Raw genomic sequence first — 17,822 nt, forward strand, 5'->3', positions numbered from 1 at the left:
ACAGTCACAGGCACGGTGAGCTCGCATGCGGGGCCAACTCCACTGGCTACAGCGTAGCAGCACGCAGTTCACGGAGTAACTCCACCTACACAGTCACACAGTCACACACAGACACACACACAGTCACACACAGTCACACAGTCACACACACACAGTCACACACAGTCACACAGTGACACAGTCACACACACAGTCACACACACAGTCACACACACAGTCACACACACAGTCACACACACACACAGTCACAGTCACACAGAGACACACACACAGTCACACACACACACACAGACACACACAGACAGTCACACACACAGTCACACACACAGTCACACACACACACAGACACACACAGTCACACACACACAGTCACAGTCACACAGAGACACACACACAGTCACACACACACACAGACACACACAGACAGTCACACACACAGTCACACACACAGTCACACACACACACAGTCACAGTCACACAGAGACACACACACAGTCACACACACACACACACAGACACACACAGACAGTCACACACACAGTCACACACACAGTCACACACACACACAGACACACACACACACACAGACACACACACATAGTCACACACACAGTCACACACACACAGTCACATACACACAGTCACACACACACACAGTCACACACACAGGCACACACACACACACAGTCACACACACACTAACACAGTCACACACACAGTCACACACACAGTCACACACACACAGTCACACACACACAGTCACACACACACAGTCACACACACACTAACACAGTCACACACACACAGTCACACACACAGTCACACACACAGTCACACACACACAGTCACACACACACACAGTCACACAGACACACACACAGTCACACACACACACAGTCACACACACACAGTCATACACAGACACAGTCACACAAAGATCCCCCGTATAGCCTTAACAGACTGTAGGGGCAAGTGCTGTTAGCGAGCACCTATGAAGGCCGGAACGGTACACGAGGGGGTGGGTGGCCAGCACCACGCCCGACCGCCTTTGTCTCCCTAGTGGCGATGTTTACACACCGCACCAGGTACTCATTTGAGGCTGAGTCGACCTAGGGGAGGCTCGGGACGGGTCACCGGTGTGTGTACGTACGTGTGTGTGTGCGTGTGGGGAGCGGTGGTGTAGCGGTTAGCGCTACGCTGCGCTATGAACCTGGCGACCCGGGTTCGATTCCCGCTCACGGCCAACACCAGTGACGATTATCTGAACCGGTCCCGGGCCTCCTCTAGGTCGACTCAGCCTCAAATGAGTACCTGGTGCGGTGTGTAAACATTGCCACTAGGGAGACAAAGGCGGTCGGGCGTGGGGCTGGCCACCCACCCCCTCGTGTACCGTTCCGGCCTTCATAGGTGTTCGCTAACAGCACTTGCCCCTACAGTCTGTTAAGGCTATACGGGGGATCTTTGTCTTTGTCTTTGTAACACTGTGTGTGTGTGTACGTGTGTGTGTGTGTGTACGTGTGTGTGTGTGTGTACGTGTGTGTGTGTGTACGTGTGTGTGTGTGTATACGTGTGTGTGTGTACACGTGTGTGTGTGTACACGTGTGTGTGTATGTGAGTGTGTGTGTGTACGTGTGTGTGTACACGTGTGTGTGTGTGTGTACGTGTGTGTGTGTGTGTACGTGTGTGTGTGTGTACATGTGTGTGTATGTGAGTGTGTGTGTACGTGTGTATGTACACGTGTGTGTGTGTGTGTACGTGTGCGTGTGTGTGTACGTGTGTGTGTGTACACGTGTGTGTGTACGTGTGTGTGTGTGTGTACGTGTGTGTGTACGTGTGTGTGTACGTGTGTGTGTGTGTACGTGTGTGTGTGTACGTGTGTGTGTACGTGTGTGTGAGTGTGTGCACACGTGTGTGTGTGTGTGTACGTGAGTGAGTGTGTCTATGTGTGTACACGTGTGTGTGTGTGTGTATGTGTGTGTACACGTGTGTGTGTATGTGTGTGTACACGTGTGTGTGTGTGTGTCTGCGTGTACTCACCACGCCGCTGCATGTCCATGGACCGGTACATTGGGACGGAACTTCCGGAACGGAGCGTTGAGAATCATCCGCTCCACGCTCTCCACGAAATCCACGGCACACAGATACTGTAATGTTTACACATAGTTAGTGTGTGTACACAGTTAGTGTGTGTACACAGTTAGTGTGTACACAGTTAGTGTGTGTACACAGTTAGTGTGTGTACACAGTGTGTGTGTACACAGTTAGTGTGTACACAGTTAGTGCGTGTACACAGTTAGTGTGTGTACACAGTGTGTGTGTACACAGTTAGTGTGTGTACACAGTTAGTGTGTACACACACTGTGTACACACACAGTTAGTGTGTGTACACAGTTAGTGTGTACACAGTTAGTGTGTGTACACAGTGTGTGTGTACACAGTTAGTGTGTACACAGTTAGTGTGTACACAGTTAGTGTGTGTACACAGTGTGTGTGTACACAGTTAGTGTGTGTACACAGTTAGTGTGTACACACACTGTGTACACACACAGTTAGTGTGTGTACACAGTTAGTGTGTACACAGTTAGTGTGTGTACACAGTGTGTGTGTACACAGTTAGTGTGTACACAGTTAGTGTGTACACAGTTAGTGTGTGTACACAGTGTGTGTGTACACAGTTAGTGTGTACACATAGTTAGTGTGTACACAGTGTGTGTACACATAGTTAGTGTGTACACAGTTAGTGTGTACACATAGTTAGTGTGTACACAGTTAGTGTGTGTACACAGTTAGTGTGTGTACACAGTTAGTGTGTACACATAGTTAGTGTGTGTACACACACTAACTATGTGTACACAGTGTGTGTGTACACACTGTGTACACGCTCCACGCTCTCCACAAAATCCACGGCACACAGATACTGTAATGTGTACACATAGTTAGTGTGTACACAGTTAGTGTGTACACATAGTTAGTGTGTACACAGTTAGTGTGTGTACACATAGTTAGTGTGTACACAGTTAGTGTGTACACATTTAGTGTGTACACATTTAGTGTGTACACAGTTAGTGTGTACACAGTGTGTGTGTGTACACAGTTAGTGTGTACACAGTTAGTGTGTGTGTACACAGTTAGTGTGTACACAGTTAGTGTGTACACACTAACTGTGTACACACTAACTGTGTACACACTAACACAGTGTGTACACAGTGTGTACACAGTGTGTACACAGGGTATGTGTGTAATGTGTACAGTGTGTAGTGTGTACAGTGTATCGTGTGTGCACCTACAGTGTGTGGTGTGTACAGTGTACGGTGTAGTAGTGTGTACACAGACAGTGTGTACATTGTGCAGTGTGTACAGTGTGTAGTGTGTACACAGACAGTGTAGTGTTACAGTGTGTAGTGTGTGCACAGACAGTGTGTAGTGTGTACAGTGTGTAGTGTGTCCAGTGTGCACAGTATACAGTGTGTACAGTGCATATAAAATATAGTGTGTACAGTGTGTACAGTGCCCGTGGTGCCAGTCACCTGCTCGTGGGACAGTGTGTACAGTGTATGCAGTGTGTACAGTGCGCGTGGTGCCAGTCACCTGCTCGTGGGACAGTGTGTACAGTGTGTACAGTGCGCGTGGTGCCAGTCACCTGCTCGTGGGACAGTGCGAGGGCGAGGGAGGTGATGGCTGCATCCACCTCCACCTTGGGACGAGTTGGGGCGGTGGTGGACGAGACGCGTGGAGGACACACACAGACACGGGACACTCCACACACGGGTGGGAGAACTACACACACAGTGACACACATAGACACACAGTGACACACACAGTGACACACACACAGTGACACACATAGACACACAGTGACACATAGACACACACACAGTGACACACACACAGTGACACACACACACAGTGACACACACACAGTCACACACACACACACAGTCACACACACACAGTGACACAGTGACACACACACACAGTGACACACACACAAAGTGACACACACACACACAGTGACACACACAGTGACACACACAGTGACACACACACACAGTGACACACAGTGACACACACACACAGTCACACACACACAGTGACACACACACACACACATAGACACACACACAGTGACACACAGACACACCCACAGACACACACACACAGACACATAAACACACACAGTGACACACGGACACACACACAGACACACAGACAACAACAACCGCCATTCGCCACTAAGTGGCGGTGACGTCACCACGACGCTTGTGCCAGGCTATGTGCACCTTGAGGCCACGTGAAGTGTCGAACGCCCGCTGGCAGGAGGTCACGGGGCAGATCCAGGTGCCACGGGTCGACTGACTGAGATGACTGAGATGACTGAGATGACTGAGATGACTGGCTGATGCACCACCTGTGCCCCCTACTGTGCCAACCTGCTGTGCTTTAGCCACCCAGCGCTCCGCTCGTTGTTGTGAGCGTCGCTCCTCCGCCCTCCGTTGTTGTTGGAGGGCGACTGCCTCCAACTGCCCAGTAGCATCCTTCACGAGCCTCCTCCACAGAGGCCGATCTTGACACCGCTAGTACCAGTCTCATCGGCAAGTCCACTCAGCTCCACGTCCTCCTGTACCACGTCACTCCATCTATTCTCTAGCCCGTGCCGCGCCCGCTTAGCCCCCTCAATCCGGCCGAACAAAAGCTGTTTCGGCATGCGGTGGCTGGGCATGCGGGCTACATGACCCAGCCATCGCAGCCTTGCCTGCCGGAGGAGCTCACCGATGGGACCTTGCCCAGATCTTTCAAGGATTTGTGAGCTCCTCACACAATCCAGTCTGGTTAAACCCAGGATGGATCGTAGGCAGGCCAGCCTAAATGTTTCTAACCGGCGAAGATGTTCCATTAGGGGGGTCCATGTTTCGCAAGCGTAGAGAAGGGAGGGAATGACCGTGGCCGAGAAGACCTGAAGCTTAGTGCGGAGCGACAGACCAGGTAGCTTCCACACAGCGTTACGCAACCGATGAAAAGATATTGCCGCTCGACTGATTCGGAGTGAGACCTCTGCTGTTAAACTGGAGCCGGTCATGAGCACACTGCCCAGGTATGGGAAACTCTCCACTCTCTCCACAACTGCTCCATCACCGATTGGGAGTTGTGGGGGTGGAGTGTCCGATGGCACAAAATACCCAGGCACATAGACACACACACAGACACACACACACAGACACACACAGACACACAGACACACACACAGACACACACACCGACACACACACACAGACACACACAGACACACAGACACACACACAGACACACACACCGACACACACACACAGACACACACAGACACACAGACACACAGAGACGGACTGTACACACTGTATGCCCTGCACGCACTGTTCAGCGCCGTGCACTGTACACACTGTACGTACTGTACTGGTACAGTGGAGGGACGTGGGAGGAGCTTGCCACTCCTTGCTTCAGCAGCTCCTGGGGAGAGCCAGAGAGAGGGGGTGGTGGGTGGGTGGTGAGTAGGTGGGTGGGTGAGTGAGTGGTGAGTGGGTGGGTGAGTGAGTGGGTGGTGGGTGGGTGGTGAGTGGGTGGGTGGGTGAGTGGGTGGTGGGTGGGTGGGTGGGTGAGTGGGTGGGTGGTGAGTGGTGGGTGGGTGAGTGAGTGGGTGGGTGAGTGGGTGAATGAGTGAGTGGGTGGTGAGTGGGTGGGTGGTGAGTGGTGGGTGGGTGGTGAGTGGGTGGGTGGTGAGTGGTGGGTGGGTGAGTGAGTGGTGAGTGGGTGAGTGGGTGGTGAGTGGGTGGGTGAGTGGGTGGTGAGTGGGTGGGTGGTGAGTGAGTGGGTGGGTGGGTGAGTGGGTGGGTGGGTGAGTGGGTAGGTGAGTGAGTGGTGGGTGGGTGAGTGGGTGGTGGGTGGGTGGGTGGGTGAGTGGGTGGGTGGTGAGTGGTGGGTGGGTGAGTGAGTGGGTGGGTGAGTGGGTGAATGAGTGAGTGGGTGGTGAGTGGGTGGGTGGTGAGTGGTGGGTGGGTGGTGAGTGGGTGGGTGGTGAGTGGTGGGTGGGTGAGTGAGTGGTGAGTGGGTGAGTGGGTGGTGAGTGGGTGGGTGAGTGGGTGGTGAGTGGGTGGGTGGTGAGTGAGTGGGTGGGTGGGTGAGTGGGTGGGTGGGTGAGTGGGTAGGTGAGTGAGTGGTGGGTGGGTGAGTGGGTGAGTGAGTGGGTGGGTGGGTGAGTGGGTGAGTGGGTGGGTGAGTGAGTGGTGGGTGGGTGGTGGGTGGTGAGTGGTGGGTGGGTGAGTGGGTGGGTGAGTGGGTGGGTGGGTGGGTGAGTGGGTGGGTGCGTGAGTGAGTGGGTGGTGAGTGGGTGGGTGGGTGAGTGAGTGGGTGGGTGAGTGGGTGGGTAAGTGAGTGGGTGGGTGGATGAGTGGGTGGGTGAGTGGGTGGGTGAGTGGGTGGGTGGGTGAGTGAGTGGTGAGTGGGTGGTGGGTGGTGAGTGGTGGGTGGGTGGGTGAGTGGGTGGGTGAGTGGGTGGGTGGGTGGGTGAGTGAGTGAGTGGGTGGTGAGTGGGGTGGGTGAGTGGGTGGTGAGTGGGTGGGTGAGTGGGTGGTGAGTGGGTGAGTGAGTTAGTGGGTGGTGAGTGGGTGGGTGAGTGGGTGGGTGGGTGAGTGAGTGAGTGGGTGGGTGGGTGGGTGAGTGAGTGGTGGGTGGGTGGTGGGTGGTGAGTGGTGGGTGGGTGAGTGAGTGGGTGAGTGAGTGGGTGGGTGGGTGAGTGGGTGGGTGAGTGGGTGACTGAGTGGTGAGTGGGTGGGCGAGTGAGTGAGTGGTGAGTGGGTGGTGAGTGGGTGAGTGATTGAGTGGTGAGTGGGTGGGTGAGTGAGTGAGTGGGTGGGTGAGTGAGTGAGTGAGTGGGTGGGTGGTGGGGTGAGTGAGTGGGTGGGTGGGTGAGTGGGTGGGTGGGTGAGTGAGTGGTTGGGTGGGTGGTGAGTGGTGAGTGGGTGGGTGGTGAGTGAGTGGGTGGGTGAGTAGTGAGTGGGTGGTGAGTGAGTGGTGAGTGAGTGAGTGAGTGGGTGGGTGAGTGGGTGGGTGAGTGAGTGGGTGGGTGAGTGAGTGGGTGGGTGAGTGGGTGGGTGGGTGGGTGAGTGGGTGGTGAGTGGGTGAGTGGGTGAGTGGGTGGGGTAAGTGATAGTGAATGGGTAATGAGTGAGTGGGTGGGTGAGTGGTGAGTGGGGTGGTGAGTGGGTGGTGAGTGGGTGGTGAGTGGGTGGTGAGTGGGTGTGTGGTGAGTGGTGAGTGGGTGACTGAGTTGGTGAGTGGTGGTGAGTGGTGAGTGGGTGTATGGTGAGTGGTGAGTGGGTGAGTGAGTGGTGAGTGGGTGAAGTGATGTGAGTGGGTGACTGAGTGGTGAGTGGGTGGGTGAGTGAGTGAGTGGTGAGTGAGTGGTGAGTGGGGTGATGGGTGGGTGGGTGAGTGAGTGAGTGGTGAGTGGGTGGTGAGTGGGTGGGTGAGGAGTGAGTGAGTGGTGGGTTGAGTGAGTGAGAGGTAGTGAGTGAGTGGGTTAGTGGGTGAGTGAGTGGGTGAGTGAGTGAGTGGGTGGGTGAGTGGTGAGTGGGTGGTGAGTGGTGAGGTGGTGGGTGAGGGGTGAGTGGGTGGGTGAGTAATGGGTGAGTGAGTGAGTGGTGGGGAGTGAGTGGGTGGGTGAGTGGTGAGTGGGTGGTGAGTGGTGAGTGAGTGGGTGAGTGAGTGAGTGGGTGAGTGGGTGAGTGAGTGGGTGGGTGGTGAAATGGATGAGTGGGTGGGTGAGTGGTGAGTGGTGGTGAGTGTGTGAGTGGGTGAGCGAGTGGGTGAGTGAGTAGTGGTGAGTGGGTGAGTAGGTGAGTGAGTGAGTGGGTGAGTGAGTGAGTGGGTGAGTGAGTGAGTGAGTGGGTGAGTGAGTGGGTGAGTGAGTGGGTGGGTGGGTGAGTGGGTGTGTGAGTGAGTGAGTGGGTGAGTGAGTGGGTGAGTGAGTGGGTGAGTGAGTGGGTGTGTGAGTGAGTGAGGGTGAGTGGATTGAGTGGATGAGTGAGTGGGTGGGTGGGTGAGTGAGTGAGTGGGTGAGTGAGTATGTGGGTGTGTGAGTGAGTGGGTGAGTGAGTGAGTGGGTGAGTGAGTGAGTGAGTGGTGGAGTAGTGAGTGGGTGAGTGGGTGAGCGAGTGGGTGAGCGAGTGGGTGAGTGAGTAGTGGTGAGTAGTGGTGAGTAGTGGTGAGTGAGTGGGTGAGTTGGTGGTGAGTGAGTGAGTAGTGGTGAGTAGTGGGAGTAGTGGTGAGTGAGTGGGTGTTTGAGTGAGTGAGTGGTGAGTGGGTGAGTGAGTGAGTGAGTGGGTGGGTGAATGTGGTGATTGAGTGGTGAGTGGAGTGGAGTGAGCTGAGTGAGTGAGTGAGTGAGTGATGGGTGTATTGAGAGTGGGTGAGTGAGTGGGTGTGTGATGAGTGATTAGTGGTGATGAGGGTGTGTATTAGTGCTGGTATTATATTGTTGAGTGAGTGGAGTGAGTGAGGTGGGTGAGTGGGTGAGTGGGTGAGTGAGTGAGTGGGTGAGTGGGTGAGCGAGTGGTGAGCGAGTGGGTGAGTGGAGTAGTGGTGAGTAGTGGTGAGTGAGTGGGTGAGTGGGAGTGAGTGAGTTAGTGGTGAGTAGTGGTGAGTAGTGGAGTGAGTGGGTGAGTGAGTGAGTGGGTGTTTGAGTGAGTGAGTGGGTGAGTGGGTGAGTGAGTGAGTGAGTGGGTGGTGAGTGGGTGAGTGAGTGGGTGAGTGAGTGGTGAGTGAGTGAGTGGTGAGTGAGTGGGTGAGTGAGTGAGTAGTGGTGAGTGAGTGGGTGAGTGGGTGAGTGAGTGAGTGGGTGTGTGAGTGAGTGAGTGGGTGAGTGGGTGAGTGAGTGAGTGGGTGGGTGAGTGAGTGAGTGAGTGGGTGAGTGAGTGGGTGAGTGAGTGGGTGAGTGAGTGGGTGAGTGAGTAGTGGTGAGAAGTGGTGAGTAGTGGTGAGTAGTGGTGAGTAGCTATGCTCACCAGAGTTTGTTGTTGACTACTCTGAGAGATGAGGTCCCCGTTGATGTTACAATAAACAGCCAAACTGTCTTGCTGGCCAAGCTGTGGAGACATCATCATCATCAGTAACATCATCATCAGCAGCAGCATCATCAGCATCATCAGTAGCATCATCAGCAGCAGCATCAGCATCATCATCAGCAGCAGCCATCATCAGTAACATCATCTTAGCAACATCATCATCAGTAACATCATCATCAGTAACATCATCATCAGCATCATCATCAGCAACATCATCATCAGTAGCCATCATCATCACCATCATCAACAGTAACACTCATCATCCTCATCAGCAGCGCTTCATCATCAGTAACCATCATCATCAGCAGCAGCAGCCAGTAACATCATCAGCAACATCAACACCATCATCACCACCATCACCACCACCATCACCACCATCACCACACATCACCATCACCACCCTCACCACGATCACCACCATCACCACGATCATCACCATCACCACCATCACCACCATCACCACCACCACCATCATCACCACCATCACCACCATCACCACCATCATCACCACCATCACCACCATCATCACCACCATCACCACCATCAACGTCAACATCACCACCATCACCATCACCACCATCACCACCACCATCATCACCACCTTCACCACCATCACCACCACCATCATCACCACCACCACCACCATCATCACCACCATCACCACCCTCACCACCATCATCACTACCACCACCATCAACACCATCACCACCACCACCACCATCATCACCACCATCACCACCACCATCATCACCACCATCACCACCACCCCCACCATCACCACCACCATCACCACCATCACCACCATCACCACCACCACCCCCACCACCATCACCATCATCACCACCATCACCACCGTCAACATCACCACCATCACCACCATCACCACCACCATCATCACCACCTTCACCACCATCACCACCACCATCATCACCACCATCACCACCACCATCACCACCACCATCACCACCCTCACCACCCTCACCACCATCATCACCACCACCACCATCAACACCATCACCATCACCACCACCATCATCATCACCATCACCACCACCATCATCACCACCATCACCACCACCATCACCACCCTCACCACCCTCACCACCACCCTCACCACCATCACCACCATCAACACCACCATCACCACCACCATCATCACAATCACCACCACCACCACCATCATCACCACCATCACCACCACCATCACCACCATCATCACCACCATCATCACCATCATCACCACCATCACCACCATCAACGTCAACATCACCACCATCACCACCATCACCACCACCATCACCACCACCATCACCACCATCACCACCATCACCTTGTTAAAGACGAGTTCATCTGTTTCATGAAGAAGACTTGGTACCCAGTTGCTGTTTGTTGTCTGTTAACAACAACATCAACAACAACATCAATATCAACAACATCATCAACATCAACAACATCAATATCAACAACATCAACAAGATCAACATCAACAACATCATCAACAACATCAATATCAACAGAAACATCGACAACATCAACAACATCAACAACAACATCACCAACAACAACGTCAACATTAACATCACCAACATCAACATCATCAACAACATCAGCAATAACATCGACATCAACAACAACAACATCACCATCACCATGGTGTAATGGTGTGATGGTGATGGTGTGATGGTGATGGTGTGATGGTCATGGTGTGATGGTGTGATGGTGTGACGGTGTGATGGTGTGATGGTGATGGTGTGATGGTGATGGTGTGATGGTGTGATGGTGATGGTGTGATGGTGATGGTGTGATGGTGATGGTGTGATGGTGATGGTGTGATGGTGTGATGGTGATGGTGTGATGGTGATGGTGTGATGGTGTGATGGTGATGGTGTGACGGTGTGATGGTGTGATGGTGATGGTGTGATGGTGTGATGGTGATGGTGTGATGGTGAGATGGTGATGGTGTGATGGTTATGGTGTGATGGTGTGATGGTGTGATGGTGATGGTGTGATGGTGTGATGGTGATGGTGTGATGGTGTGATGGTGATCGTGTGATGGTGTGATGGTGTGATGTTGATGGTGTGATGGTATGATGGTGTGATGGTGATGGTGTGATGGTGTGATGGTGTGATGGTGATGGTGTGATGGTGTGATGGTGATGGTGTGATGGTGATGGTGTGATGGTGTGATGGTGATGGTGTGATGGTGTGATGGTGATGGTGTGATGGTGATGATGGTGTGATGGTGTGATGGTGATGGTGTGATGGTGATGGTGTGACGGTGTGATGGTGTGATGGTGTGATGGTGTGATGGTGATGGTGTGATGGTGATGATGGTGTGATGGTGTGATGGTGATGGTGTGATGGTGATGGTGTGACGGTGTGATGGTGTGATGGTGATGGTGTGATGGTGTGATGGTGATGGTGTGATGGTGATGGTGTGATGGTGTGATGGTGATGGTGTGATGGTGTGATGGTGTGATGGTGATGGTGTGATGGTGATGATGGTGTGATGGTGTGATGGTGATGGTGTGATGGTGATGGTGTGACGGTGTGATGGTGTGATGGTGATGGTGTGATGGTGTGATGGTGATGGTGTGATGGTGATGGTGTGATGGTGTGATGGTGATGGTGTGATGGTGTGATGGTGATGATGGTGATGGTGTGATGGTGATGGTGTGATGGTGATGGTGTGATGGTGTGATGGTGTGATGGTGTGATGGTGATGGTGTGATGGTGTGATGGTGATGGTGTGATGGTGGTGATGGTGGTGATGGTGTGATGGTGATGGTGTGATGGTGATGGTGAGATGGTGATGGTGTGATGTGATGGTGTGATGGTGATGGTGTGATGGTGATGGTGTGATGGTGATGGTGTGATGTGATGGTGTGATGGTGTGATGGTGATGGTGTGATGGTGATGGTGTGATGGTGAGATGGTGATGGTGTGATGTGATGGTGTGATGGTGATGGTGTGATGGTGATGGTGTGATGGTGATGGTGAGATGGTGATGGTGTGATGTGATGGTGTGATGGTGATGGTGGTGATGGTGTGATGGTGATGGTGTGATGGTGATGGTGAGATGGTGATGGTGTGATGTGATGGTGTGATGGTGATGGTATGATGGTGTGATGTGATGGTGTGATGGTGATGGTATGATGGTGTGATTCTCGTCACCTGGAAACTAAGACTTCCCAGCGTGATGCCCACAGCGATAGCACGGGACGGGTAGGTGACCTGGGATCATCAACATCATCATCAGCAGCATCAGCAGCATCAGCAGCATCATCAGCAGCAGCAGGATTAAAATCATCATCAACAACATCATCATCAACATCATCATCAACATCATCATCATCACCACCATAATCAACATCATCATCATCAACATCATCAACATCATCATCATCATCAACATCATCATCATCAGCATCAACATCATCAGCATCAACATCATCATCATCACTAGTAACATCATCATCAGTAGCAACAACATCATCATCAACATCATTATCAACATCATCTTCATCAACATCATCAGTAGCAACATCATCAACAGAATCATCAACATCATCATCAACATCATCATCATCAACATCATCATCAGTAGCAACAACATCATCATCAACATCATCATCATCACTAGCAACAACATCATCAACATCATCATTATCATCAGCAGCAGCAACATGCGTTGATGGTGGTGATTGTGGTGGTGCTGGTGGTGATGGTGGTGATGGTGGTAGTAGTGGTGATGGTGGTGGTGGTGATGGTGGTGGTGATGGTGGTGATGGTGGTGGTGATGGTGGTGATGGTGGTGGGGGTGATGGGGGTGGTGATGTTGATGGTGGTGGAGATGTTGATGGTGTTGATGATGTTGATGGTGATGATGGTGATGATGATGGTGGTGATGGTGATGGTGGTGATGGTGATTATGGTGGTGATGGTGATGTTGATGGTGGTGATAATGATGGTGATGATGATGTTGATGATGATGGTGATGATTGTGATGGTGTTGATGGTGGGGATGATGGTGATGTTGATGATGTTGATGGTGGTGATGGTGATGTTGATGGTGGTGATGCTGGTGATGGTGGTGATTATGTTGATGGTGATGGTGGTGGTGATGATGATGATGGTGGTGGTGAAGGTGGTGATGGTGATGATGGTGGTAATGATGATGGTGGTGATGGTGGTGATGGTGGTGGTGGTGATGCTGGTGATGGTGGTGATGGCGGTGATTATGTTGATGATGTTGATGTTGATGGTGGTGATGGTGATGATGATGATGGTGGTGATGGTGATGTTGATGGTGATGATGGTGGTGATGGTGGTGATGATGATGATGTTGATGATGGTGGTGATGGTGGTGATGGTGATGTTGATGATGGTGTAGATGGTGATGATGGTGATGATGTTGATGGTGATGGTGGTGATGCTGGTGATGGTGGTGATTATGTTGATGGTGATGGTGGTGATGCTGGTGATGGTGGTGATGTTGATGATGTTGATGGTGATGATGGTGATGGTGGTGATGGTGGTGATGGTGTTGATGGTGATGATGTTGTTGATGGTGATGGTGGTGGTGATGTTGATGGTGATGTTGTTGATGATGTTGATGATGGTGGTGATGTTGATGGTGATGTTGATGGTGGTGATGATGTTGTTGATGGTGATGATGGTGATGATGATGATGTTGTTGATGGTGATGATGTTGATGGTGGTGATGTTGTTGATGGTGGTGATGGTGATGATGTTGTTGATGGTGATGATGGTGATGTTGTTGATGTTGTTAATGATGTTGTTCATGGTGATGGTGGTGATGATGTTGATGGTGGTGATGTTGTTGATGTTGATGATGATGGTGGTGATGATGATGGTGATGATGATGGTGATGATGATGGTGATGATGATGGTGATGATGTTGTTGATGGTGATGTTGTTGTTGTTGATGATGATGGTGATGTTGATGATGATGGTGATGATGATGGTGATGGTGATGATGTTGTTGATGGTGATGTTGTTGTTGTTGATGATGGTGATGATGATGGTGATGATGATGGTGATGATGTTGTTGATGATGATGTTGTTGTTGATGATGATGATGGTGATGTTGATGATGATGGTGATGATGTTGTTGATGTTGATGATGATGATGGTGATGTTGATGTTGTTGATGATGATGTTGTTGTTGATGATGATGGTGGTGATGGTGGTGATGGTGGTGATGTTGTTGATGATGATGATGATGTTGTTAATGATGTTGATGGTGATGATGGTGATGATGGTGATGATGTTAATGATGATGATGGTGATGATGGTGATGGTGATGTTGATGATGATGTTGGTGATGTTGATGATGATGATGGTGATGATGATGGTGATGATGATGGTGGTGATGGTGATGTTGTTGATGATGGTGATGATGATGATGATGTTGTTGTTGATGTTGTTGGTGTTGTTGATGTTGATGTTGTTGATGTTGATGATGATGGTGATGATGATGGTGATGATGATGGTGATGATGATGGTGATGTTGTTGATGATGGTGTTGTTGATGATGGTGTTGATGATGGTGATGGTGATGATGATGGTGATGATGATGGTGATGATGATGGTGATGATGATGGTGGTGATGGTGATGGTGGTGATGATGGTGATGATGATGGTGGTGATGATGTTGTTGATGGTGATGGTGATGATGATGGTGATGATGATGGTGAAGATGATGATGGTGATGATGATGTTGATGATGATGATCATGATGATGATGGTGATGATGGTGATGTTGATGATGATGTTGATGGTGATGATGATGATGATGATCATGATGATCATGATGATGATGATCATGATGATGATGATGATACATTACTCACGTTGTCTTCGTACCGTACGTGAATCCGGCTGACTTTGAGCTGCAGATTCCTCAAGATTTGTGTGGTCAGCTTCTCCACAAACGAATCACTCTCTGATGTCTTGCTGCCTGAACATCACCACCATCATCACCAACCTCACCATCAACAACATCACCATCATCACCATCACCATCACCACCATCACCATCAACAACATCATCACCATCATCACCATCAACAACATCATCACCATCATCACCATCATCAACATCACCATCACCACCATCATCATCATCATCACCACCATCATCATCATCACCACCATCGCCACCATCAACATCACCACCATCATCATCATCACCACCATCATCATCATCATCACCACCATCACCACCATCATCACCACCATCAACATCACCATCATCATCGTCATCACCACCATCACCACCATCACCACCATCATCACCATCATCATCATCACCATCACCACCATCATCACCATCATCATCACCACCATCACCATCATCACCATCATCACCACCATCATCACCATCATCATCACCACCATCATCACCATCATCATCACCACCATCATCATCATCACCACCATCATCATCACCACCATCATCACCACCATCATCACCATCATCACCATCATCATCACCACCATCATCATCATCACCACCATCATCACCACCATCATCATCATCACCACCATCACCATCATCACCACCACCACCATCACCACCACCACCACCATCATCAACAACATCACCACCATCACCACCATCATCATCATCACCACCATCACCATCAACAACATCATCACCATCAACATCACCACCACCATCATCATCATCATCACAATCATCACCACCATCATCATCATCACCATCACCACCATCATCATCACCATCACCACCATCACCATCATCACCATTACCACCACTACCACCACCATCATCACCACCACCACCATCATGGTTATGAATCTGCACTTACATCATTACAAAGCTCCCCCAGGTAGCCTCTAGCAGGGCTGTAGGGCCAAGTGCAGTGTTAGACACACATAGACAAAGATCCCCCAGGTAGCCTCTAGCAGGGCTGTAGGGGCAAGTGCAGTGTCTCACACACAAAGACAAAGCTCCCCCAGGTAGCCTCTAGCAGGGCTGTAGGGGCAAGGGCAGCACCTATGAAGGGTACCGGCACTGTGGCCAGCAGCAGCACCACGCCCGGCCGTCTTTGTCTCTCCCCCAGTGATTACACACAAAGACAAAGATCCCCCAGGTAGCCCTCCCCACCCCCTGCCCCCGCTACGGTAAGTCTCACCTGTGACGTCCGGGCCACCACCACCACCACCTCCACCATCACGTCCACCATCACCTCCACCACCACCACCACCATCACGTCCACCACCACCACCTCCACCATCACCACCATCACCACCACCTCCACCCTTAGGACGCTTTTTAAATCTCTTTAACTTTCTGAGCTTTTTGAATCTCCCTCCACCACCACCACCTCCACCACCACCTCCACCACCTACTCCACCACCTACTCCACCACCTACTCCACCACCACCTCCACCACCACTTCCACCACCTACTCCACCACCACCACCTCCACCACTACCACCACCACCTCCTCCTCCTCCAGGTGTCAGCAGTAGGGGGAGAGAAACACACAAGTTACAGACGCCGCACGCCCCCAGTAGAGTCCACCCATGTAGTCCACCACCATAGTCCACCCATGTAGTCCACCACTATAGTCCACCCATGTAGTCCACCACTATAGTCCACACATGCGGCCCACCACTATAGTCCACCCATGTAGTCCACCACTATAGTCCACCACTATATTCCACACATTAAGTCAACCACTATAATCCACCCATGTAGTCCACCCATGTAGTCCACCCATGTAGTCCACCACTACAGTCCACCACTATAGTCCACCCATGTAGTCCACCACTATAGTCCACCCATGTAGTCCATCACTATAGTCCACCCATGTAGTTCACCACTATAGTCCACCCATATAGTCAACCACTATAATCCACCCATGTAGTCCACCCATGTAGTCCGCCACCATAGTCCACCACTATAGTCCACCCATGTAGTCCACCACTGTAGTCCACCCATGTAGTCCACCACTATAGTCCACCACTATAGTCCACCCATTTAGTCCACCCATGTAGTCCACCACTATAGTCCACCCATTTAGTCCACCACTACAGTCCGCCACTATAGTCCACCCATGTAGTCCACCACTATAGTCCACCCATGTGGTCCACCACTATAGTCCACCCATTTAGTCCACCACTATAGTCCACCCATTTAGTCCACCACTATAGTCCACCCATGTAGTCCACCACTATAGTCCACCACTATAGTCCACCCATTTAGTCCACCCATGTAGTCCACCACTATAGTCCACCCATTTAGTCCACCACTACAGTCCGCCACTATAGTCCACCCATGTAGTCCACCACTATAGTCCACCCATGTAGTCCACCACTATAGTCCACCCATGCAGTCCACCACTATAGTCCACCCATGTAGTCCAACACTATAGTCCACCCATGTAGTCCACCCCCCGTGGTTGTCCACCCCCATGGTTGTCCACCCCCTGTCATGGTTGTCCACCCCCTGTGGTTGTCCACCCCCATGATTGTCCACCCCCCCATGGTTGTCCACCCCCCATGGTTGTCCACCCCCTGTCATGGTTGTCCACCCCCATGGTTGTCCACCCCTGTGGTTGTCCACCCCCCGTGGTTGTCCACCCCCTGTGGTTGTCCACCCCCATGGTTGTCCACCCCCATGATTGTCCACCCCCATGATTGTCCACCCCCATGGTTGTCCACCCCCATGATTGT

The 17,822-nt window shown here is 51.4% G+C and overlaps 1 protein-coding gene across 1 annotated transcript in view; it reads right to left on the reverse strand.

Moving 5' to 3' along the window:
• The window catches only part of LOC116937976 (intermembrane lipid transfer protein VPS13C-like), a 70,215-nt gene that overhangs the window by 37,444 nt on the left and 14,949 nt on the right, over window positions 1–17,822 (reverse strand). The window contains exons 7-13 of the mRNA XM_076057108.1: window positions 14,969–15,075; window positions 12,267–12,326; window positions 10,423–10,485; window positions 9,033–9,113; window positions 5,424–5,481; window positions 3,641–3,777; window positions 2,038–2,144 (exon numbers count right to left, since the gene is read on the reverse strand). Of these exons, the coding sequence (XP_075913223.1) occupies window positions 2,038–2,144; window positions 3,641–3,777; window positions 5,424–5,481; window positions 9,033–9,113; window positions 10,423–10,485; window positions 12,267–12,326; window positions 14,969–15,075 (613 nt within the window). The remainder of the gene's footprint in view (window positions 1–2,037; window positions 2,145–3,640; window positions 3,778–5,423; window positions 5,482–9,032; window positions 9,114–10,422; window positions 10,486–12,266; window positions 12,327–14,968; window positions 15,076–17,822) is intronic.

Source organism: Petromyzon marinus, chromosome 79, assembly GCF_048934315.1.
Source record: "Petromyzon marinus isolate PM22_M1 ecotype Great Lakes invasive population chromosome 79, UKy_Petmar_22M1.pri1.0, whole genome shotgun sequence".
In the NCBI taxonomy this organism is placed as follows: Eukaryota; Metazoa; Chordata; class Hyperoartia; order Petromyzontiformes; family Petromyzontidae; genus Petromyzon; species Petromyzon marinus.